The sequence below is a fragment of the Bufo gargarizans genome, unplaced genomic scaffold (genome assembly GCF_014858855.1).
Source record: "Bufo gargarizans isolate SCDJY-AF-19 unplaced genomic scaffold, ASM1485885v1 fragScaff_scaffold_39_pilon, whole genome shotgun sequence".
Taxonomy (NCBI): Eukaryota; Metazoa; Chordata; class Amphibia; order Anura; family Bufonidae; genus Bufo; species Bufo gargarizans.
This window is the reverse complement of record NW_025334109.1, coordinates 881,059-907,334: the sequence shown is the minus strand read 5'-3', so window position 1 is coordinate 907,334 and position 26,276 is coordinate 881,059. Positions and strand designations below refer to the sequence as shown.

Genomic DNA, 26,276 nt, shown 5'->3' with positions numbered 1-26,276 from the left:
TAATCACATTTGCAAGCCCGTGTGCGTCAGGCCCACACATTCTGTATTGTGCCCACTGGCTAGTGTCTAGGCCTGCACTCATAACGTTACAGGGTGTCATTCACCCAAATACCTTGCAGAAATAAAAAATTCGATTTAAAATGTTTCTGTGATCTAATCACATTTGCAAGCCCGTGTGCATCAGGCCCACACATTCTGTATTGTGCCCACTGGCTAGTGTCTAGGCCTGCACTCATAACGTTACAGGATGTCATTCACCCAAATACCTTGCATAAAAAAAAATGTGATTTAAAATTTTTCTGTGATCTAATCACATTTGCAAGCCCGTGTGCGTCAGGCCCACACATTCTGTATTGTGGCCACTGGCTAGTGGCTAGGCCTGCACTCATACCGTTACAGGGTGTCATTCACCCAAATACCTTGCAGATAAAAAAAATTCTATTGAAAATTTTTCTGTAAAATAATCACATTTGCAAGCCCGTGTGTGTCAGGCCCACACAGACTGTACTGTGCCCACTGCCCACCACTTATATAGGGTGGCACAGTACCTTGCACGCATAGTAACACTTATCTAATAAGAAATGACAGGCAGAGGCAGGCCACGCGGCAGGGGCCGTCGTGTTCGTGGTGCTGTGATTTCCACTGGCCCTGGAATAATGCCCAGTGTTCAGAGGCCACGTACCCTGAACCCAAAAAATTCGGAGAAAATAGTTGACTGGCTTACACAGGACACCCAATCTTCAACAGCTTCCGCTAAGAACCTTGACGCACCATCCTCCTCCAGCTCAGCTTTGGTCACCTGCTCTCAAGTTACCACTCTCCCGCCCGCCGCCACCACCACCACTACCACCACAGCCACCACAGCAGCTTCACTTGATCCCTCAGAGGAGTTATTTACACATCAGTTGGATGAAATTAGTGATGCGCAACCATTATTGCCAGGGGATGTAGATAACAGGGATATGTCTCAGTCAGGCAGCATTACACACATGGACGTACAGTGTGATGATAATGATGATGTTGTACCCGCTGCTGCTTCCTTTGCTGAGGTGTCAGTGAAGTGGTTGATGATGACGATGTGTCCGTGGATGCCACGTGGGTGCCTGCTCGAAGAGAAGAAGAAGAGGGGGAATGTTCAGAAGGGGAGACAGAGAGAAGGAGGAGATGAGTTGGAAGCAGGGGGAGGTCGTCGCAAGGAGCTAGTGGCACAGTCAGACAGCATGTATCAGCACCCGGGGTCAGCCAGACAGCACGCCAATCAACGCATGCTGTTGTCACCACCAGAATGCCGTCATTGCAAAGCTCAGCAGTGTGGCATTTTTTTGTGTGTCTGCCTCTGACAACAGTGATGCCATTTGCAACCTGTGCCAAAAGAAACTGAGTCGTGGGAAATCCAACACCCACCTAGGTACAACTGCTTTGCGAAGGCACATGATCGCACATCACAAACGCCTATGTGATCAACACATGATGACGAGTAGAAGCAGCACACAAGCTCAAAGCCACCATCCTCCTCCTGGTACAGCATCTTCAGCCACGTCAACCACTGCTGTCCTCCTTGTCCCCTCTCAACCACCCGCCATTCCGCCTCTCCCCTTGAGCAGTTCCATCTCATCTGCCCACAGTCAGGTGTCTGTTAAGGAAATGTTTGAGCGTAAGAAGTCAATGTCACAGAGTCACCCCCTTGCCCGGCGTCTGACAGCTGGCTTGACGGAACTCTTAGCCTGCCAGCTTTTACCATACCAGCTGGTGGAGTCTGAGGCCTTCAAAAAATTTGTCACTATTGGGACACCACAGTGGAAGGTACCCGGACTAATTTTTTTTTCTAATAAGGCAATCCCAAACCTCTACTCAGTGATTGAAAAGGAAGTCATGGCATCTCTGGCATACAGTGTTGGGGCAAGGGTCCATCTGACCACTGATACCTGGTCTGCAAAGCACGGTCAGGGCAGGTATATTACCTACACTGCGCATAGGGTCAACCTGCTGACGGCTGACAAGCATGGAATGTGTGGCTCTGCAGCGGAGTTGGTGACACCGCCACGACTTGCAGGCAGGCCTACTGCCACCTCCTCTACTCCTCCTACCCCATCCTCTTCCATAACCTCCTCGGCTGAGTCCTCTTCTGCTGCGCATCAACTGAATCCCCCCTACTCCCCAGGGGCTATTCCACATCCCGGATATGACAGTGTCACGCTGTCTTGGGGTTGACTTGCCTGAAAGCAGAGAGCCACACTGGACCAGCACTCCTGTCCGCCCTGAACGCACAGGTGGATCAGTGGCTGACCCCGCACCAACTGGAGGTCGGGAAAGTGGTGTGTGACAATGGAAGCAATTTGTTGGCGGCATTGAATTTGGGCAAGTTGTCACATGTGCCGTGCATGGCACATGTGTTGAATCTCATCATACAACGCTTTGTGTCTAAGTACCCAGGCTTACAGGACGTCCTCAAGCAGGCCAGGAAGGTGTGTGACCATTTCAGGCGTTCCTACACGGCCATGGCACACTTTTCAGACATTCAGCGCCGAAACAACATGCCAATGAGGCACTTGATTTGCGACAGCCCGACACGTTGGGATTCAACACTCCTAATGTTCGACTGCCTGCTCCAACAAGAAAAAGCTGTTACTGGACGCTCATGCGCAATGCCTGTAGGCTCATGCATCCTTTTGAGGAGGTGACAAACCTAGTCAGTCGCACCGAAGGCACCTTCAGCGACCTCATCCCATTTGTTTTCTTCCTGGAGCGTGCCGTGCGAAGAGTGCTGGATCAGGCTGTAGATGAGCGTGAAGAGGAAGAGGAAGAGTTGTGGTCACCATCACCACCAGAAACAGCCTTGTCATCATCGCTTGCCGGACCTGCGGGAACGCTGCAAGAGGAGTATGAGGAAGAGGAGTCAGAGGAGGAATGTGGCTTTGAGGAGGAGGAAGACCAACCACAGCAGGCATCCCAGGGTGCTCGTTGTTGTCACCTATCTGGGACCCGTGGTGTTGTACGTGGCTGGGGGAAGAACAGACCGTCAATGACATCAGTGAGGAGGGGGAACGGGAAATGAGTAGCTCGGCATCCAAACTTGTGCAAATGGGGTCTTTCATGCTGTCATGTCTGTTGAGGGACCCTCGTATAAAAAGGATGAAGGAGAACGACCTGTACTGGGTGGTCACGCTACTAGACCCCTGGTATAAGCAGAAAGTGGCGGAAATGTTACCAAATTACCGGAAGTCAGAAAGGATGCAGCAGTTCAAAACCAAACTAAAAAATATGCTTTACACAGCTTATAAGGGGGATGTCACAGCACAACGGGAATCTAACTGGGGAAGAGGTGAAAGTAATCCTCCTCCTACCACGACCACGGCGGCAAGGACAGGACGCTTTATAGATGTGTTGTTGATGGAAAACATGCAGAGCTTTTCAGTCCTACACATCGCCACAGCCCTTCGGGATTCAGCCTTATAGAACAACTCGACCGATAGGTGGCAGACTACCTCGCCTTAACTGCAGATATCAACACTCTGAGGAGCGATGAACCCCTTGACTACTGGGTGTGCAGGCTTGACCTGTGGCCTGAGCTATCCCAGTTTGCGATAGAACTTCTGGCCTGCCCCGCTTCAAGTGTCCTGTCAGAAAGGACCTTCAGTGCAGCAGGAGGCATTGTCCCTGACAAAAGAAGTCGCCTCGGTCAAAAAAGTGTTGATTACCTCACCTTCATTAAGATGAATGAGGCATGGATCCCGAAGGGACTGACAGTAGGGGATACGTTTATCTAACAAATGGCCTGATGACATGCCTTGGCCTCAAAATGGTCCCCACGCTGCTGTATTTAATGTCTGCATGACTTTCGTGAATTCTCCACCACCAACTAGGGTTCAAGCCGCAATGTTTTAGTCACCTTTCTGCCTTGAAAACATCAATTTTTCCGGCCGCTGCTACAACAGCGGCTGCAACAATAAAATTGTTTCTCAGGCATGTGTACATGCCTAATTTTTCTGGCCTCTGGTGCTGCACTGTGGCTGCAAAAACAAAACAAAAAAAAGGCACATACAAGTGTCAATTCCCCTTTCGTGATCGTTACCTTGTTGTGGTGAAGGGGCTTGCGTATCACAATGAAGCGATCATCACCTCTATGAGTGTGTTGGCAATGTTGCCACACCCCAGATGATAAGGCCGTTGCTTCATTATGATCAGACCAAAAGCGATCGGGGCGGCTGGATGTTTTTTCATAGAAAAAACAAAAAATATATATTTTTCCATCTCCCGGTTCCTAAAATCAATTCAGTTTGGTGTATCAGAGTTTGGTCTGTCACTGTGAAGGCAGTCGAAGGTACCCGGCCTAAATTTTTTCACAAAAGGCAATCCCACCCTGATATGGGACGTAACAGGGATTAAACTGATGAGAATAGTACTACAGAAAATAGCACTCATATCGGGTGGGACAGTAAATTGCACGGCGCAGACGCAGTGACCGTGAACTCAAACAAAGGGGAGGGAGCCAGCGTTTTTTTAACCATCTCCCCGTTCGAAAAATCAAATCAATTCACCTTTCCGGGACCCTTGGTGTTGTACGTGGCTGGGTGGAGGAAGGAACCCTCAATGACATCAACGGGACATGGCTAGCTTGGTATCCAACCTTGTGCAAATGGTTTGCGGTTGGGTAAATGGACTGTTTGCGGTTGTTTGCGATGCATTAAAGGGGGAGTTTGGTCTGTCAATGTCTGTGAAGCGGGCATAACCCTTACACTACCTGATCGATACAACATCATACCTGATCGTATACACACACTGGATGTTTTAAACCACATTGTTCAAAAAAAAATTGGATTGTTAGGTGATTTATGCCCTTTATTGATTAAAATCCAACTCTGCGTCAACTATGTAATTTTCCATGGGAGTTTTGCCATGGATCCCCCTCCGGCATGCCACAGTCCAGGTGTTAGTCCCCTTGAAACAACTTTTCCATCACTATTGTGGCCAGAAAGAGTCCCTGTGGGTTTTAAAATTCGCCTGCCTATTGAAGTCAATGGCGGTTCACCCGGTTCGCACACATTTGTAGAAATTCACGTTCGCCGTTCGCGACGGAAAATTTTATGTTCGCAACATCTCTACTGGGGAGTTGATCACTGCATGTAAATGTAGCACACCACCTCCACTTAGCAAGCAGCCGACTGTCAGGAAGGAACACTTGCTTCCTCACAATCTGCTGTCCATTTGATAGTCTAAATTCACCTTTATCCTGCTTGTTATTAAAAGCATTGAAAACACAACTTTTTTCTTTGTTTTTGGAAACCATAGACCAATATATGAATAATATATCACCAATATTGCATAGATTTTGCAGTGTTTTCATTTTACAGTATATAACTAGCTTCCTTTGCAGTTTTTTGCCTACTTTTTAAATGCTTGTAAAAACAGTTGTTTTCAATGACATTTTTATTCTGTAGCTTATAATGCTTATCCCCTATGCACATGCGTAGCGCCACTCTGTTTAAGGGCTCATGCACATGACCGTTTGCTGGCCATTCCGTGCATTGGGGACTGCAATTTGCACATCCATGCGGCTGCCGCAGACAGCTTCATACCCATTCAACTTGAATGGGTCCGTGATCTGTCCGCACCGCACAGCATGCACTACTTTTTTGCGGTGCGGGTGCACATACAGTAAACTCACAGAAGCACTTCATAGTGCTTCCGTGGGCTTCCTGATCTGTGTCTCCATTCCGCATCTCCTGGATCACGGACCCATTCAAGTGATGCGTGATGCACAGGGCCGGTGCCCGTGTATTGCGGACCTCAATACAGCAACGGCCGACACACGGTCGTGTTCATGAGCCCTAACTCTATGTAACTCCTGGAGAGATCTAGGCTCTTGTATATGCCTATCTCTGGCAACCTCATAGAGTTGAATGGAGCACTCGAACGCATGCGTGACCACCACTCAATTCAAAGGGGGAACATGGGGCTCCTGTTCTCATAATCATAAGGACCACAGCAGTCATGCCTCTGCTAAGTCCCCTGTTGGTAAGAGAATAACCCTTTTAACTGTTTTCTTTTTTTTTTTTTTTGCAGAATGCTGAGACAGCACTACGTGGTCTTTCAGACATTGATGAATACTTTACCAAGAAGAAAAGACTGAACCTGGAGCCTTATTTTCTATCACAGTAAGATAATTTTTTGTTTAAAAAAAATGCATTTATTTTACAGTACGGAAAGTATTTGCTGTCTGATAATCATGACATTTTTTAGCCACTGTATGTTCCATGCTTCTGCTGGATGACACTTGCTGGCCACATGGTATCTGTTGCCTTGTACTATACTAAACTGTGTGTCAACTTGGATAATTTCAGCTCTTAACTCTTTGTAGTGCCCTTATTCTACTAGCCTTTTTCATTCTAATGCAAGGTTTGGGCTATATTTTGATACAGCTGTTTTCTGGCTTTACCTTCAAGTACTGATTCAACTCATAGATATTGTATATTTGTAATATGTCTCCAAATGTAAAATATTTATGTATGAAAAATATATCAACCTGATTTGGTAATCTTCTTCAAATCTAGTGTATGCTTATTTGGAGTAGAGAACACCTGGAGGACTCATTACCAGGATTCAACAAGAGTTATATAGAAAAATGAATAGTGCGATTTATTATTGGTCGTCATAAAAGATGATTACTTACAAAAATAGTTTAGGAAGGGTCTTAATCTATTGTCCATGAGTGAATGTTGAAAGTCCTTGAAGTATCATTGTTGAAGGCCAGGAATTCTCTTCAAGATCCATGTGTCTTCATTTTCTCTAGCAACAACAACCCCCAACAGACTTTAGAGTGAGTGTAAGAAGAACCCCCTTGTCTGTCCCTGTCAGTTATTTATACCATAGATACAGGCGTGTCTTAGTAATGTATGGACTTATATATTGTCATATATGGCAGACTTCAAATATAGTTCTTGATGTCCTCATACAGACCTCCCAACAACCTTGTTTATCACTATAAATGGTGTCACTGTGTAGTGTAATACATACCTTATATTAAATACCAATTAATATTATATCACATATTATTTAACATTTCCCCCTCTTGAGGGTGAGATAATCTTTTCGAACCCACAACATCAAATTTTACAATTATCTTGGACTCTTCATTCTTCTTTATAAATTTATTGTCCTTCAATGATTTAATTGACAACACAATAATAATATTTGCTGAACATATGGTAAACTGTGATTGAATACCAATGAAATAAATTTGATGAACTAATCTAATATCTATTAGGCATAATTTTCTCTTCATCATCTTCCTCTGGTCTCGTAATGATCTTGATACTGTAATTCAACACTTATTCATCTTAAATTTGAATCACATAAAGTCTATGATAGGATTGATAGAACTGTATGTAGATGATGTGCAGTCCTTAAATTGAATTGTATCATATTTTCCAATAATGTTCATGTACAGGATTTATCGCCTTTTACTATTTTTGGTGACACAGCTTTCCTGGACACAGATTTTAACTTACATACGGTATCAGGAATTCCTTGGTCTTCTTGAGAAGCGTCTGTGAACAGCTGTAACTTATTTGTTATTCTCCTTTCTTTGGAATAGCTTTTTCAGAAAAAAACAAACATACTAGGCTAAACATAGGCGCTAAATATCTCACTTCTGGAACCCTAACTATTCTAAATCTAAATCACTTACTGAAGCTCTTCAGCACTCGCTCTCCTAGAGTTCAATTCTCCATTTTGGATTCCAGTCCTTCTGTCACAGACCTCCTTTCTGTGTGGACAAAACTTTATTTCTATGAACTTTACCTCTGGAGTTGTCTATGTACAGGTGTGCTTCAGATACTCTTCACCCTTGTCTTGGGTCTCTCTCCAGTGCCCCTTATCTTTACACCTTTCCCAGAATATGACACAGATTTGTTTACCTCAAAGTATTTTCCTGTGCACATCAGTCTTTATGTTTATAGACTTCATGAATATCACAGTCTCTAGAAAATATTACATTTCCTGTTGACTTTAGTCTTGATTGAAGATATCTTCTTCTTTCCTATTACTACACCATAGTTGGTGATTATAGCTAACCTATATTATCACAGTGTACCATACCATTCATTTATTACCATATTAAATTTCAGCATAATATAGATGTTTATATATTATTGAAAATATTATCCTAATACAAAATCCTTTATGTAAGTGTAGCCTTTTTATCTTTATTCCTTCAGCCATATATATTTGTGTATGTTTCGTGGAATTTTTATAAATACAAATTATATTGATTAATTGAATTGAACACACAAAATATTTCTTTCTACAGTAAAACCAAATCTTTACCTTTTTTAATAAAGTAATATTCTGCATGACATATGATATATTACTCTATTAAATATCATTGTATTCTTCTTCTTTAAAATATAACTGTAAATATAAACCTTTGTTTAGAAAAGCAACAAATATGTATTGACATAATCCCTATTGCTGTAATGCTTTCCAATATAGTTGACCTTTATATTTAAATGACCATTAATGAGTTTCAATTCCTATCACTGACCCAGGATTAACTGCTTTTATATTGGGAACCTCTCTAGAATACAATATCCTAAATAACAATTACAGTAACTCCATGATCACCATGTACAGTAGTTCATGTATGTCATACTCACATATCTTGATTTAGATGATTCATACAATTGCGTAATAAATAACTACATAATATTTCATTATACCCTTGTATTTGCATACTTTCTTCCATATACCAATACTTATTAACTCACATTAACTAAATTTGACTATTATTCTTAGACTTTAACTTTTGAGAGACATGAGTCTGCCTTGACCATTTGTGACCATCACTCCTGTATAAACAAAACATGAGTGCTTTACCATAAGGTAATCTAAGAATCCTGAAAACCTTACAAATGTTCAATTGAAAAAAATAAATAAATAATATATATATATATATATATATATATATATATATGTACAGATTATTCATTTACATTAAGACCAATATATTACCATCAGGTATGAAAGATATCATATCTTCCTATATATGAGGATATAGTTCTGTATATAAGGATATAGTTGTGTATGTGTGTGTGTGTAATAAAACTTACCAGGAAAGATTAAAGGACCTTAACATGTATAGCTTGGAAGAAAGACGAGACAGAGGGGATATGATAGAAACTTTTAAATACATAAAGGGTATCAACAAGGTAAAAGAGGAGAGAATATTTAAAAGAAGAAAAACTGCTACAAGAGGACATAGTTTTAAATTAGAGGGGCAAAGGTTTAAAAGTAATATCAGGAAGTATTACTTTACTGAGAGAGTAGTGGATGCATGGAAGAGCCTTCCTGCAGAAGTGGCAGCTGCAAATACAGTGAAGGAGTTTAAGCATGCATGGGATAGGCATAAGGCCACCCTTCATATAAGATAGGGCCAGGGGCTATCCATAGTATTTAGTATATTGGGCAGACTAGATGGGCCAAATGGTTCTTATCTGCCGACACATACTATGTTTCTATGTTTCTATAATAAATCATCACTATAAATAAATAAAACCACTTTTGAAAACCAAAATAAAACAAACAATCTTATAGAAAGTAAATCCCATGAAAATATTACCATAAAACATTTGTAAAATAAATAGAAAAATGTGCCTATGAATCTTTATGATTCTATATACTGGATCATCAAATATTTAACTTAATATAACTTATAATGTTATAGAGCATTTACCTGTAACAATGGGATCAAGTGTCTTCTTGGATATATGTGTCACATTACTATTATAAGGCCTCAAATTTATCCTTATTCTTAACACAATTTAGACAAATTTCCTCTATCTCTTTTCCAGTATAAATGTTAGATATATAATTGTCAACACAAATAATGAAATATGTTGTATAATCCTACAATATATCTGACAAGTCATTATAAATAATATGACCATCTTTTAACTAATAGTGTTGAGCGTGAATATTTGAATCACAAATTTAATCGTGAATATCGCCACTTCGAGAATTTGTGAATATTTACAATATAGTGCTATATATTCATATTTGCGAATAGTGTTGAATATTCTAATCGCAAATTTATTGTGAATTTATGCAAATATATTACATCGCCAATTTCGCAATCAAGTAAACAATGGCTGGAGATCACGAATTCTCGAATTTGCTAATTTATGCTGAATATTTGGCCAAAAAGTTGTGAAATATCGCATATCGAATATTGCCTATGCCGCTCATCACTATTAACTAATAATTGTTTATTCATTTTTAACTCATATTTTATGTTCAGTCTTAGAATAGCATTCATACATACTCACATTCACCTACTTACATAGCACATACTCACATAACACAGCAGCTGCTCACATCACTCTTACAATTAACTTCAATTAATAAAATGATGTAATAGAACCCATACGTATGTATATTTTGTAATGCACATTATAAAACAAATTTCAGTTATAAACCTGAAATACTTTATTTGTGGACCACAAATAAAAACTATTTAGTATTTTGCATAAACTTAAGATCTTTGAATTTCTAGAATTTTGGTTTTTCCATACCATTATCCAATTCTTAGACAAAAGATCTCACATGTCATCATATGCAGGGTCAATCAACTGATCACATGCTTTAATCACCATGGCTGAACACAAGAACCATGCTTCATGCTTTTCCAAAAGTAAGTTGCATCTTTAATATCTAACATTTAGTATTATTCTGTTAGTCAAACATTGTTACATAGGTTACTAGATATTCCATGCAATTATGAAAGTTATTTAGTAATGTGGAGAAAATTGCTATTGAAGGAAGATTTTACTTATTTCAAATGCTGCCTCTTAAGAAAATTTCTAGTGGAGAAAAAATAAAAATAGAAAATATTAAATACAACAGAAAAATATTTCCTAGCAATATTATCTGCATAAATAATATACCAAAATCGTATTCTTCTATTCTCTGACCTCCTATGGTTTAGAGAGAAATGTCTCTAGACTCAAGACATATGAGAATAGGATCCTGTTACATTTAACATTTTAGCTTCTGTCTCCTGTACCAGGCATGCTCAAACTCTACATGTCCTTGTACAAAAATATAAAAGAGAGAATGGAACCATAATCTAAATACATGGTTTATCCTACAATGTGCTGATCTTGCAATAAGTATCACATTCCTCTATAGATACTTATGTATACCATATAATAATTATAGAGAGAAAAACTTAAATCCAGCTCACCTCCCAGTTAGTATGATCCCGATTCTGAAACCCTAGGGGAGTGACCCCGTCGCAGGCTGCAGGTAATTTGGAAGAAGGTCTCAGATTCAAGTAGGGTCCATGTTAAAATCGCTGAGGGGTGTGGCTTGCCGGCTGAGTAAGATGGCTGCGTGAGCTGAGAGCTCCGGCGTGTTCCTGACTACCCCAGCGACAGCGGTATAGCGTACCCAGCGGACAAAGCTTCGCAACGAGTAAGCTTCTCTGCAATAGTCCCTAAGCCTTTCCCCGTAATAGAGTACTTTGCTACAAGTGATATTACAAGTGATACTACGATACTTCCGAGAATGACTAGAGGGATGAGATCGGCGAAGAAACAAGGGAAGCTGGACGCTTTTATGGAAAAGGGGATCCCCCCAAGAGAAACTACATCGCCCTTACCAACACCTCTTTCACCTGGACAACCTTACCCGGAAGGGGAAGCAACTCTGAACACCACTCGAGGTGAGCCGGTGACTGATTCATTGCTGGACACGCGCCCACATGGAGCGGCGGACGCCCAAATCGGGCTTGATAGCCCCAGAGACTCTAACGGCCGTCAGAAGGAGAGATATGTCGGTCAGCAGGTTCCACTGACGGGACTGCGTGGTGACGGGCGAATACAGATGACAATACCACATCCAGATGGGGAAACTCTGGCACAGATGATAGAGGTGAGCAAGGTGGTTGATTACACCACTGATACAATCCTAGCGATACCTACCGATGACAAACCTGCATCAGGTAACTTACTAAAAGATATGCTGGTTCATTTCAGTAACGCAATGCATAAAGACCTGTCCTGCCTAGTCCGCCCCTTACAAGCTACGGTGGTAGAGGTGGGGAACAGGGTGGACTGTATTGAAACTAAGATAGAAGAATATGCTACCTCCTATAATCAGCTTAAAGAGGCCTATAGTGATCTTAAGGGAGAAGTAGCGTGGCTCAAAGCAAAGGTAGTGGATCTAGAGGATAGAGCACGCCGAAATAATCTCAAAATCCGAGGGGTCTCAGAAGAAATTGCTCAGAAGGATTTGATCCACTATCTACAGAATCTAATGAAAATGTTTATACCGGAGCTTACCTTACAGGATTTGACCCTGGATAGAGCTCACAGGGTGATGAGACCAAAGCATCTTCCTAGTTCATTATCAAGGGACATTGTGGTACGAGTCCACTTTTACCATGTTAAAGAACTGTTATTAATAGCATCCAGGAAATTAGGTATCTTCCCTTCTCCGTACCATCAGATTAAAATTTTCGCAGATTTATCCGCTGGTACCTTACAACAACGCCGTCAGTTGAGCGCATTTACGGCTGTTCTGCGAGAAAATAATATCCCTTATCGATGGGGATTTCCGACTAGAGTCTTGATCCATCATCGAGGAACTGTACACGTTGTAACCTCTATGCAATCGGGAAAGCAACTGTTAGATTCTTGGGATATGTCGCTGGTAATACCGGATCAAAGCCAAAACCCAAGCCCGTCCCTAGACTCTGAATGGAACTTAGTTTCACGTGGGGATAGATCCCATCGTTGATGATATGATGAAATTTGGAAAGTAACTGTTAGATTCCAAGGGATATGATGCTGGTAGCAAAGGAGCAAAGTCAAGTCTATGTAACTTTTTGGACTTGAAGGCATTTAATTCCACGGGGGGTAGACCCCATCACTGAAGAGATGAGGGGAATCTAATGGGGTAGATTTATCGGGGTAACGCCGAGCAGCCCTTTCTGGCTATGAGCCGAAATATAGGCCCTTTCAAAGGAATAACGGCTTTTAAAGCCGGGTTTTTGTTTGTCTTAAAATTTCTATGCTTTTTTTTTTGTTGTTTTTCTTCTTTTTTGTTTTTTTCTCTAAAAAGTCTTTGTGATTTATGTATGTCTTGCAGTGCAAGGATAAGTTGTATGATTTATTGGATTTAAAATGGAAAATATCTGATTTAACAGGGGAGGATTCCCTTCACAGCATGGACCCATGGACAGATGGTTTATAAAATTGTTGCAATAAATGTGAAGGGCCTGAACAGCCCGTTCAAGAGGTCCATGCTGTGGAGGGAAGCAGAGGCTATGCAGGGAGACATAGTTTGTGCAACAGAGACACATCTTTTGAAGGAGGATGCATATAGATTAAAAAATGATCACTTTCCACATATCCTCCATTCGCATTTTACGAAAAAACAGAGAGGAGTGATGGTAGCAATTAGGGATACGGTTGTATTCCAATTGCTTGAATCGATAATTGATCATAATGGGCGATTTATCATCATAGTGGCATCTGTGAACGGGAAGATTTTTACTATGGTTTTTGTGTATGCTCCGAATAAGCATCAGCTACATTTCTTCCGTAAATTGGTGATTAAGGTGAATAAGATCAGAAGGGGGTTGGTCCTATGGGGTGGAGACTTCAACTCTATACTTGATCCAGTTATGGATTCTTCGTCTGGAGTTGGAGGGTCCATCCGGGGTCTCAACTCCCTCTTATTGAGAGAGGACCTCTATGATGTGTGGAGATTCCACCATGATGGAGAAAAGGATTTTACCTTTTTTTCAAATGTGCATCAATCTTATTCAAGGATTGATTTCTTCTTAGTAGACCGCCAATTGTTAAATGTAGCTGTATGTTCGACCATAGAGACGATTACATGGTCTGACCATGCGCCTGTGACCCTCACAGTAGGTGAGGACTCCAATGGCCCCCCCTGCTTTCTTTGGCGTGATAAATCATATTTATTGGAACATCCAAAATACGGGCCGATATTGCAGGGGGGCCTAGAGGAGTTCTTTAGTATTAATAAGGGATCAGTGTCTAATCCTTTCTCTCTTTGGAATGCCCATAAGGCCTATATGCGGGGCTTGTTTATCAAAGTTGGATGTAGGGCAAAGAGGGAGAGGGAAGAGAAGACAACTGCATTGACCCTGCATATTAGATCCTTGGAATCTAGGAATAAAGTGAGACCCTCGCGTAGCGTAGGAATCCAATTGCAGAGTCTTCGTTTCCAATTAAAGGAGCATTTACTCTATAAATATGAGAATGACCTAAAAAAAAACAGAGCACTATATTACGCACAGGATAACAAATCAGGGAAATTACTAGCCCGTAGATTGAAAGAGAGAACTATTAAAAATAAGATATCTTATATAACGTCAAAACTGACAAATAAAAAAACTATTGATCCCCAGGGTATAGCAAATTCCTTTCAGGAGTTTTATAAAACCCTTTATAATCTAGAATCTTCTCCAGATGTGTCTCCTGTAAATCCATTGGCTATAGAACAGTTTTTGGATTCTATTGATCTCCCAAGTCTTAATGCGGCTCAGTTAGAAAAATTAAATTCCCCAGTAACAGAGCAGGAAATTGTTGAAATTATTACGAAACTACCGAACAATAAAGCTCCAGGACCAGACGGCTTCTCAAATCCATATTATAAGTTATTCCAAAAAGAACTTTCTCCTTATTTATGTCAGATTTTTGGGGAAATGATGAGCACAGGTCGCACTCCTAAAGAGATGCTGGAGGCTAGGATAGTCACCATCCCCAAAACTGACCCACCTTCGGACGATGTGAGAGGTTATCGTCCGATTTCGTTATTGAATACGGACGTAAAGATCTACGCTAAGGTTTTGGCAAGTCGTCTGGTCCCATATATTACAACTTTAGTCCACAAAGATCAGGTGGGATTTATAAGGGGCAGGCAATTACAGGACAACACTAGGCGGATATTAAACATCCTGGATTATGTCCAGAAAACGAAACTCTCCACACTTCTAGTCACCCTTGACGCCGAGAAGGCGTTTGACCGCATTAGTTGGCGGTTCGCCTTCTCGGTGCTGGGGAAGATGGGATTTAGGGGGGCAATCCTGGCGGGTATCAAGGCACTTTATACTCAACCTAGTGCCAGAGTGTGGGCCAATGGGGCACTCTCTGATCCGTTTGACGTTGGTAATGGTACCCGCCAGGGCTGCCCACTGTCCCCTTTGATGTTCGCTCTGACTATTGAGCCCTTAGCCCAGGCTCTCCGCCAATGTTCTGAGATGAAAGGAGTTGACATAGGGGGTATAGAACATAAAGTTAGTCTATATGCAGATGATACTATTCTGATGCTGTCTAATCCGCAAACATCTCTGAAGGCAGCAATTGAGGTAATAACCCGATTTGGTGACCTCTCATTCTATAGACTAAATCCTTCTAAGTCTCAGGCTCTCTTAATAAATATTCCTCCTGATCAGATGAAGGAGCTGAAGAATAGCTTTGATTTTGACTGGCAAAACTCCCAATTAGACTATTTGGGGATAAAACTTACAGTGTCATTTAAGAAGCTATTTGTGGCAAATTATACCCCATTGTTAAAAATAGTGGAGAGGGATTTAGATAAACTGGCTAAGTATGAGGTGTCTTGGGTAGGTCGCATCGCCTCCTTCAAGATGTTTACACTACCAAAACTTTTGTATATATTCAAGACAGTACCTATTACGCCCCCATGTAACTTTTTCCAGAAATGTTCTAAACTGATTAACGCGTTAATTTGGAAACGACACAAACCTAGAATAGCAACGGCAATAATGCAGAAACCTAAACTTCAGGGTGGATTAGGTCTCCCGAATATCTATGAGTATTTTTTAGCCTCGCAGGTATCACAACTGAGGGAATGGTGGGTAGATAATGAGGTGAAACAATGGGCACAAATTGAATCAATATTATCTCCTGGTAGGAACTTGAAAGCTCTTCTACTTGCGGCTCTTTGCCCGACATTTAACTGGCCACCTCTCCCGACCTTAGTAGGTATGGCTTTGAAAAATTGGCTTCGATTCCATGGATTATGCACTTTGGAGTCTGGATCCTTTCCACCCAGCGCCCCAGTAACCATATTGAATTTTCTAATTCCGAATATTTCGGTGTCGTCTTGGGCGCTGGGCGGATTGGACCTTCTCTCCAAATTGTTTATATCAGATACCCTTGGTCCGTTTGACTACCTCCATGAGCGGTTCCTGGTCCCACACACAGATTTTTATAAATATTTGTGTATTAGACATTTTTTTAAAGCTAATTATCCGTTTAATCTGGTGTGCAACCGGGAGGTGTTTAGGCTGTGGTCAGCGACCCCACCACAAAGTACACGTTTAAGGCCTCTATACATGATGATGGGAAATAAGGGATCATTTGTTAAAACGACACCATTGATCTCATGGGAACGAGATCTGGGGCTGAGGATCACTGACGAGCAGTGGTCTACGGCTTTTATTTGCATAAATAAAAATATCAGATGCGCTCTACATTATGAATCTTTGATGAAGACCACATTAAGGTGGTACTTCACCCCAGATCGTTTGAATCATATGTTTCCTGACCTTTCATATTTATGCTGGAGGGGATGTGGCAATAGGGGTACATTGTATCATATTTTGTGGTTATGTCCGAGATTACGGGATTTGTGGAAGGCTATATTTTGTCTTGCCTCGGATTTGTTGGGTTTCCAGCTCCTGCCATCTCCCTCTCTGGCCCTCTTATGGATTGATTTGGTTCAATTACCATGTGAGGGGAGGGTAGTAACGGGTCATCTTTTCTTATCAACCAAATTAGCTATAGTTAAAAATTGGAAATTACGTCACGCCCCCTCCGTAGCCGAAATTGTCTGTAGGTTAAATTCTACCTATATACATGAGCGGGCGTTGGCAGGGGCTGGAGAAGCAGGTGCGAGGTTTGAGAGGGAATGGGGAGTATGGAGAGTTTCTCCATTAGCTCTATCATCCCCTGATTAATATATCTGCATGTATTTGGGATACCGTTGATCCAATGCCGTATATATGTATATATACATATATATATACAGATATGCCTATATAAAATCAGCGTGGTATAAAGCCTTTTAGTAATTTGCACTGCATGTATTTTTTTTTTTTTTTTTTTTTGTTGTGTTATTTGTCTGGTATGTCCTGTGATATGGCTAAGCCTCGGTCAATAATACGATGATGTATAGAAAGCTGACTGTGTAGCCATGTCTTTCCTTTTTGCTTTTCTTCTTATTTTTTTTTTTTTTTTTTTTTTTTTTTTTCTTTTACTTTTATGTCTTAACAATGTATGTTTTTCTTATTTCTCTTAAAAATTAATAAAATATGGAATGATAAAAAAAAATAAAAATCGCTTCTTTATTTGGACATCATACAGACATGACAGACTGCCACACAGTACAACAGATTGGCGTTGACGCGTTTCGGGTACTGAGACCCTTAGTCGTAACGTTGTTGCACAGTGAGATACCCCAATATAAAGGGAAAAGATAGCCATTCCCCCCTACAATCCATGGGAGGCGGCATTGATCCCATTGGTCGTCTCACTGTGCATCACACCTTAGTTGCCACCCATTCATTACCAAGTTGATGCATTGCAGACTGTGCTGGGACTTAACAAAAGTTAACCCTTGAGGACTCTGGTCCAAATTCTGTGAACATTCACTAATATAATAATTATGTCATGCATTGTCTCATAATTAATCAGAACTTTTAGTTAGCTAACTTTAATGGGAAAAACTAAATATTATCCTTATCCAGGCCAAAACCATTAGCAATATGTCTGTCCTCAATAGACTTATTTCTAGCCAATACCAAAACCTATTCTCATTACCTCTCTATTGATGAGATCCTGGAATATCCTGCTTAATGTGACTGGTTTAGAAATGTAAAGATCTTTTAGTTCATTTAAGAAATCCATTAACTGCTTTTTCTTAAATTTTTCATCAATAACAGAATAAATACATTTAACCTGTTAAGGACACATGACATACCGGTATGTCATGATTAGGGATGAGCGAACTCGAACTGTATAGTTCGGGTTCGTACCGAATTTTGGGGTGTCCGTGACACGGACCCGAACCCGGACATTTTCGTAAAAGTCCGGGGTCGGGTTCGGTGTTCGTCGCTTTCTTCGCGCTTTTGTGACGCTTTCTTGGCGCTTTTTGAAAGGCTGCAAAGCAGCCAATCAACAAGCGTCATACTACTTGCCCCAAGAGGCCATCACAGCCATGCCTACTATTGGCATGGCTGTGATTGGCCAGAGCACCATGTGACCCAGCCTCTATTTAAGCTGGAGTCACATAGCGCCGCCCGTCACTCTGCTCTGATTAGCGTAGGGAGAGGTTGCGGCTGCGACAGTAGGGCGAGATTAGGCAGATTAACTCCTCCAAAGGACTTGATTAACTGATCGATCTGCAGCTGTGGATCATTGAGCTGCTGATCCTCAATTGCTCACTGTTTTTAGGCTGCCCAGACCGTTTGTCAGTCACATTTTTCTGGGGTGATCGGCGGCCATTTTGTGTCTTGTGGTGCGCCAGCACAAGCTGCGACCAAGTGCATTTAACCCTCAATGGTGTGGTTGTTTTTTGGCTAAAGCCTACATCAGGGTGAAGCTGTCACACCAAGTGCATTTAACCAGCAATAGTCTGTTTATTTTTTGGCCATATACTACATCAGGGGCAAGCTGCGCCTGTCACCAAGTGCATTTAACCCTCAATGGTGCGTTTGTTTTTTGGCTAAAGCCTACATCAGGGTGAAGCTGTCACACCAAGTGCATTTAACCAGCAATAGTCTGTTTATTTTTTGGCCATATACTACATCAGGGGCAAGCTGCGCCCGTCACCAAGTGCATTTAACCCTCAGTAGTGTGGTTGGTAGAGCTGTGACACCAAGTGCATTTAACCAGCAATAGTCTGTTCATTTTTTGGCCATATACTACATCAGGGGCAAGCTGCGCCCATCACCAAGTGCATTTAACCAGCAATAGTGTGGTTATTTTTTGGCCATATCCCAGTCTAATTCTGTCACTAAATCCATACCGGTCACCCAGCGCCTAAATACTAGGCCTCAAATTTATATCCCGCTAAATCTCTCGTTACCGCTGTCCTGTTGTGGCTGGGAAAGTTATTTAGTGTCCGTCAAAGCACATTTTTTGTTCTGGGTTGAAATACAATTCCCAATTTAGCAATTTAAAAATTTAGTGGTTTCTGCTGTATCAGAGCTATTTGAAATCTATCCCTAAAAGGGTATATAATATTCAAGGTGCACATAGGGTCATTCAGAATAACTTCACACACCCGCTACTGTGCATTTCCAAGTCTAATTCTGTCACTAAACCCATACCTGTCACCCAGCGCCTAAATACTAGGCCTCAAATTCATATCCAGCTAAATCTGTCGTTAGTGCTGTAGCTGGGCGAGTTATTTAGTGTCCGTTCAAGCACATTTCTTGTTCTGGGTTGAAATACAATTCCCAATTTAGCAATTTCATAATTTAGTGGTTTCTGCTATATCAGAGCTATTTGAAATCTATCCCTAAAAGGGTAGATCATATTGAAGGTGCACATAGGGACATTCAGAATAACTTCACACACCCGCTACTGTGCATTTCCAAGTCTAATTCTGTCACTAAACCCATACCTGTCACCCAGCGCCTAAATACTAGGCCTCAAATTTATATCCAGCTAAATCTGTCCTTAGTGCTGTAGCTGGGCGAGTTATTTAGTGTCCGTTCAAGCACATTTCTTGTTCTGGGTTGAAATACAATTCCCAATTTAGCAATATCATAATTTAGTGGTTTCTGCTATATCAGAGCTATTTGAAATCTATCCCTAAAAGGGTATATAATATTCAAGGTGCACATTGGGTCATTCAGAATAACTTCACACACACCCGCTACTGTGTATTTCCAAGTCTAATTCTGTCACTAAACCCATACCTGTCACCCAGCGCCTAAATACTAGGCCTCAAATTTATATCCAGCTAAATCTGTCCTTAGTGCTGTAGCTGGGCGAGTTATTTAGTGTCCGTTCAAGCACATTTCTTGTTCTGGGTTGAAATACAATTCCCAATTTAGCAATTTCATAATTTAGTGGTTTCTGCTATATCAGAGCTATTTGAAATCTATCCCTAAAAGGGTAGATCATATTGAAGGTGCACATAGGGACATTCAGAATAACTTCACACACCCGCTACTGTGCATTTCCAAGTCTAATTCTGTCACTAAACCCATACCTGTCACCCAGCGCCTAAATACTAGGCCTCAAATTTATATCCAGCTAAATCTGTCCTTAGTGCTGTAGCTGGGCGAGTTATTTAGTGTCCGTTCAAGCACATTTCTTGTTCTGGGTTGAAATACAATTCCCAATTTAGCAATTTCATAATTTAGTGGTTTCTGCTATATCAGAGCTATTTGAAATCTATCCCTAAAAGGGTATATAATATTCAAGGTGCACATTGGGTCATTCAGAATAACTTCACACACACCCGCTACTGTGTATTTCTAAGTCTAATTCTGTCACTAAACCCATACCTGTCACCCAGCGCCTAAATACTAGGCCTCAAATTTATATCCTGCTAAATCTCTCGTTAACGCTGTCCTGTTGTGGCTGGGAAAGTTATTTAGTGTCCGTCAAAGCACATTTTTTGTTCTGGGTTGAAATACAATTCCCAATTTAGCAATTTCATGATTTAGTGGTTTCTGCTATATCAGAGCTATTTGAAATCTATCCCTAAAAGGGTATATAATATTCAAGGTGCACATTGGGTCATTCAGAATAACTTCACACACACCCGCTACTGTGTATTTCTAAGTCTAATTCTGTCACTAAACCCATACCTGTCACCCAGCGCCTAAATACTAGGCCTCAAATTTATATCCTGCTAAATCTCTCGTTAACGCTGTCCTGTTGTGGCTGGGAAAGTTATTTAGTGTCCGTCAAAGCACATTTTTTGTTCTGGGTTGAAATACAATTCCCAATTTAGCAATTTCATAATTTAGTGGTTTCTGCTATATCAGAGCTATTTGAAATCTATCCCTAAAAGGGTATATAATATTCAAGGTGCACATTGGGTCATTCAGAATAACTTCACACACACCCGCTACTGTGTATTTCTAAGTCTAATTCTGTCACTAAACCCATACCTGTCACCCAGCGCCTAAATACTAGGCCTCAAATTTATATCCTGCTAAATCTCTCGTTAACGCTGTCCTGTTGTGGCTGGGAAAGTTATTTAGTGTCCGTCAAAGCACATTTTTTGTTCTGGGTTTAAATACAATTCCCAATTTAACAATTTCATAATTTAGTGGTTTCTGCTATATCAGAGCTATTTGAAATCTATCCCTAAAAGGGTATATAATATTCAAGGTGCACATTGGGTCATTCAGAATAACTTCACACACACCCGCTACTGTGTATTTCCAAGTCTAATTCTGTCACTAAACCCATACCTGTCACCCAGCGCCTAAATACTAGGCCTCAAATTTATATCCTGCTAAATCTCTCGTTAACGCTGTCCTGTTGTGGCTGGGAAAGTTATTTAGTGTCCGTCAAAGCACATTTTTTGTTCTGGGTTGAAATACAATTCCCAATTTAGCAATTTCATAATTTAGTGGTTTCTGCTATATCAGAGCTATTTGAAATCTATCCCTAAAAGGGTATATAATATTCAAGGTGCACATTGGGTCATTCAGAATAACTTCACACACACCCGCTACTGTGTATTTCTAAGTCTAATTCTGTCACTAAACCCATACCTGTCACCCAGCGCCTAAATACTAGGCCTCAAATTTATATCCTGCTAAATCTCTCGTTAACGCTGTCCTGTTGTGGCTGGGAAAGTTATTTAGTGTCCGTCAAAGCACATTTTTTGTTCTGGGTTTAAATACAATTCCCAATTTAACAATTTCATAATTTAGTGGTTTCTGCTATATCAGAGCTATTTGAAATCTATCCCTAAAAGGGTATATAATATTCAAGGTGCACATTGGGTCATTCAGAATAACTTCACACACACCCGCTACTGTGTATTTCCAAGTCTAATTCTGTCACTAAACCCATACCTGTCACCCAGCGCCTAAATACTAGGCCTCAAATTTATATCCTGCTAAATCTCTCGTTAACGCTGTCCTGTTGTGGCTGGGAAAGTTATTTAGTGTCCGTCAAAGCACATTTTTTGTTCTGGGTTGAAATACAATTCCCAATTTAGCAATTTCATAATTTAGTGGTTTCTGCTATATCAGAGCTATTTGAAATCTATCCCTAAAAGGGTATATAATATTCAAGGTGCACATTGGGTCATTCAGAATAACTTCACACACACCCGCTACTGTGTATTTCTAAGTCTAATTCTGTCACTAAACCCATACCTGTCACCCAGCGCCTAAATACTAGGCCTCAAATTTATATCCTGCTAAATCTCTCGTTAACGCTGTCCTGTTGTGGCTGGGAAAGTTATTTAGTGTCCGTCAAAGCACATTTTTTGTTCTGGGTTGAAATACAATTCCCAATTTAGCAATTTCATAATTTAGTGGTTTCTGCTATATCAGAGCTATTTGAAATCTATCCCTAAAAGGGTATATAATATTCAAGGTGCACATTGGGTCATTCAGAATAACTTCACACACACCCGCTACTGTGTATTTCTAAGTCTAATTCTGTCACTAAACCCATACCTGTCACCCAGCGCCTAAATACTAGGCCTCAAATTTATATCCTGCTAAATCTCTCGTTAACGCTGTCCTGTTGTGGCTGGGAAAGTTATTTAGTGTCCGTCAAAGCACATTTTTTGTTCTGGGTTTAAATACAATTCCCAATTTAACAATTTCATAATTTAGTGGTTTCTGCTATATCAGAGCTATTTAAAATCTATCCCTAAAAGGGTATATAATATTCAAGGTGCACATTGGGTCATTCAGAATAACTTCACACACACCCGCTACTGTGTATTTCCAAGTCTAATTCTGTCACTAAATCCATACCGGTCACCCAGCGCCTAAATACTAGGCCTCAAATTTATATCCCGCTGAATTTGAATACAATACATTGTGCCAAATAATATATTTGTTGTTGTGGTGAACCATAACAATGAGAAAAACATCTAGTAAGGGACGCGGACGTGGACATGGTCGTGGTGGTGTTAGTGGACCCTCTGGTGCTGGGAGAGGACGTGGCCGTTCTGCCACATCCACACGTCCTAGTGTACCAACTACCTCAGGTCCCAGTAGCCGCCAGAATTTACAGCGATATATGGTGGGGCCCAATGCCGTTCTAAGGATGGTAAGGCCTGAGCAGGTACAGGCATTAGTCAATTGGGTGGCCGACAGTGGATCCAGCACGTTCACATTATCTCCCACCCAGTCTTCTGCAGAAAGCGCACAGATGGCGCCTGAAAACCAACCCCATCAGTCTGTCACATCACCCCCATGCATACCAGGGAAACTGTCTCAGCCTCAAGTTATGCAGCAGTCTCTTATGCTGTTTGAAGACTCCGCTGGCAGGGTTTCCCAAGGGCATCCACCTAGCCCTTCCCCAGCGGTGAAAGACATAGAATGCACTGACGCACAACCACTTATGTTTCCTGATGATGAGGACATGGGAATACCACCTCAGCATGTCTCTGATGATAACGAAACACAGGTGCCAACTGCTGCGTCTTTCTGCAGTGTGCAGACTGAACAGGAGGTCAGGGATCAAGACTGGGTGGAAGACGATGCAGGGGACGATGAGGTCCTAGACCCCACATGGAATGAAGGTCGTGCCACTGACTTTCACAGTTCGGAGGAAGAGGCAGTGGTGAGACCGAGCCAACAGCGTAGCAAAAGAGGGAGCAGTGGGCAAAAGCAGAACACCCGCCGCCAAGAGACTCCGCCTGCTACTGACCGCCGCCATCTGGGACCGAGCACCCCAAAGGCAGCTTCAAGGAGTTCCCTGGCATGGCACTTCTTCAAACAATGTGCTGACGACAAGACCCGAGTGGTTTGCACGCTGTGCCATCAGAGCCTGAAGCGAGGCATTAACGTTCTGAACCTGAGCACAACCTGCATGACCAGGCACCTGCATGCAAAGCATGAACTGCAGTGGAGTAAACACCTTAAAACCAAGGAAGTCACTCAGGCTCCCCCTGCTACCTCTTCTGCTGCTGCCGCCTCGGCCTATTCTGCTGCTGCCGCCTCGGCCTCTTCCTCCGCCTCTGGAGGAACGTTGGCACCTGCCGCCCAGCAAACAGGGGATGTACCACCAACACCACCACCACCACCTCCGTCACCAAGCGTCTCAACCATGTCACACGCCAGCGTTCAGCTCTCCATCTCACAAACATTTGATAGAAAGCGTAAATTCCCACCTAGCCACCCTCGATCCCTGGCCCTGAATGCCAGCATTTCTAAACTACTGGCCTATGAAATGCTGTCATTTAGGCTGGTGGACACAGACAGCTTCAAACAGCTCATGTCGCTTGCAGTCCCACAGTATGTTGTTCCCAGCCGGCACTACTTCTCCAAGAGAGCCGTGCCTTCCCTGCACAACCAAGTATCCGATAAAATCAAGTGTGCACTGCGCAACGCCATCTGTAGCAAGGTCCACCTAACCACAGATACGTGGACCAGTAAGCACGGCCAGGGACGCTATATCTCCCTAACTGCACACTGGGTAAATGTAGTGGCAGCTGGGCCCCAGGCGGAGAGCTGTTTGGCGCACGTCCTTCCGCCGCCAAGGATCGCAGGGCAACATTCTTTGCCTCCTGTTGCCACCTCCTCCTTCTCGGCTTCCTCCTCCTCTTCTTCCACCTGCTCATCCAGTCAGCCACACACCTTCACCACCAACTTCAGCACAGCCCGGGGTAAACGTCAGCAGGCCATTCTGAAACTCATATGTTTGGGGGACAGGCCCCACACCGCACAGGAGTTGTGGCGGGGTATTGAACAACAGACCGACGAGTGGTTGCTGCCGGTGAGCCTCAAGCCCGGCCTGGTGGTGTGTGATAATGGGCGAAATCTCGTTGCAGCTCTGGGACTAGCCAATTTGACGCACATCCCTTGCTTGGCGCATGTGCTGAATTTGGTGGTGCAGAAGTTCATTCACAACTACCCCGACATGTCAGAGCTGCTGCATAAAGTGCGGGCCGTCTGTTCGCGCTTCTGGCGTTCACATCCTGCTGCTGCTCGCCTGTCTGCGCTACAGCGTAACTTCGGCCTTCCCGCTTACCGCCTCATATGCGACGTGCCCACCAGGTGGAACTCCACCTTGCACATGCTGGACAGACTGTGCGAGCAGCAGCAGGCCATAGTGGAGTTTCAGCTGCAGCACGCACGGGTCAGTCGCACTACAGAACAGCACCACTTCACCACCAATGACTGGGCCTCCATGCGAGACCTGTGTGCCCTGTTGCGCTGTTTCGAGTACTCCACCAACATGGCCAGTGGCGATGACACCGTTATCAGCGTTACAATACCACTTCTATGTCTCCTTGAGAAAACACTTAGGGCGATGATGGAAGAGGAGGTGGCCCAGGAGGAGGAGGAGGAGGAGGAGGAGGAAGAGGGGTCATTTTTAGCACTTTCAGGACAGTCTCTTCGAAGTGACTCAGAGGGAGGTTTTTGGCAACAGCAGAGGCCAGGTACAAATGTGGCCAGCCAGGGCCCACTACTGGAGGACGAGGAGGACGAGGATGAGGAGGAGGTGGAGGAGGATGAGGATGAAGCATGGTCACAGCGGGGTGGCACCCAACGCAGCTCGGGTCCATCACTGGTGCGTGGCTGGGGGGAAAGGCAGGACGATGACGATACGCCTCCCACAGAGGACAGCTTGTCCTTACCCCTGGGCAGCCTGGCACACATGAGCGACTACATGCTGCAGTGCCTGCGCAACGACAGCAGAGTTGCCCACATTTTAACCTGTGCGGACTACTGGGTTGCCACCCTGCTGGATCCACGCTACAAAGACAATGTGCCCACCTTACTTCCTGCACTGGAGCGTGATAGGAAGATGCGCGAGTACAAGCACACGTTGGTAGACGCGCTACTGAGAGCATTCCCAAATGTCACAGGGGAACAAGTGGAAGCCCAAGGCCAAGGCAGAGGAGGAGCAAGAGGTCGCCAAGGCAGCTGTGTCACGGCCAGCTCCTCTGAGGGCAGGGTTAGCATGGCAGAGATGTGGAAAACTTTTGTCAACACGCCACAGCTAACTGCACCACCACCTGATACGCAACGTGTTAGCAGGAGGCAACATTTCACA

The 26,276-nt window shown here is 42.7% G+C and overlaps 1 protein-coding gene across 3 annotated transcripts in view; it reads left to right on the top strand.

Annotated features, from left to right (window-relative positions):
* The window catches only part of LOC122922501, a 442,359-nt gene that overhangs the window by 148,974 nt on the left and 267,109 nt on the right, over nucleotides 1–26,276 (top strand). For all 3 annotated transcript variants that reach the window (XM_044273115.1, XM_044273114.1, XM_044273116.1), the window contains exon 6: nucleotides 6,064–6,155. In XM_044273115.1, coding sequence (XP_044129050.1) covers nucleotides 6,064–6,155 — 92 coding nt within the window. The remainder of the gene's footprint in view (nucleotides 1–6,063; nucleotides 6,156–26,276) is intronic.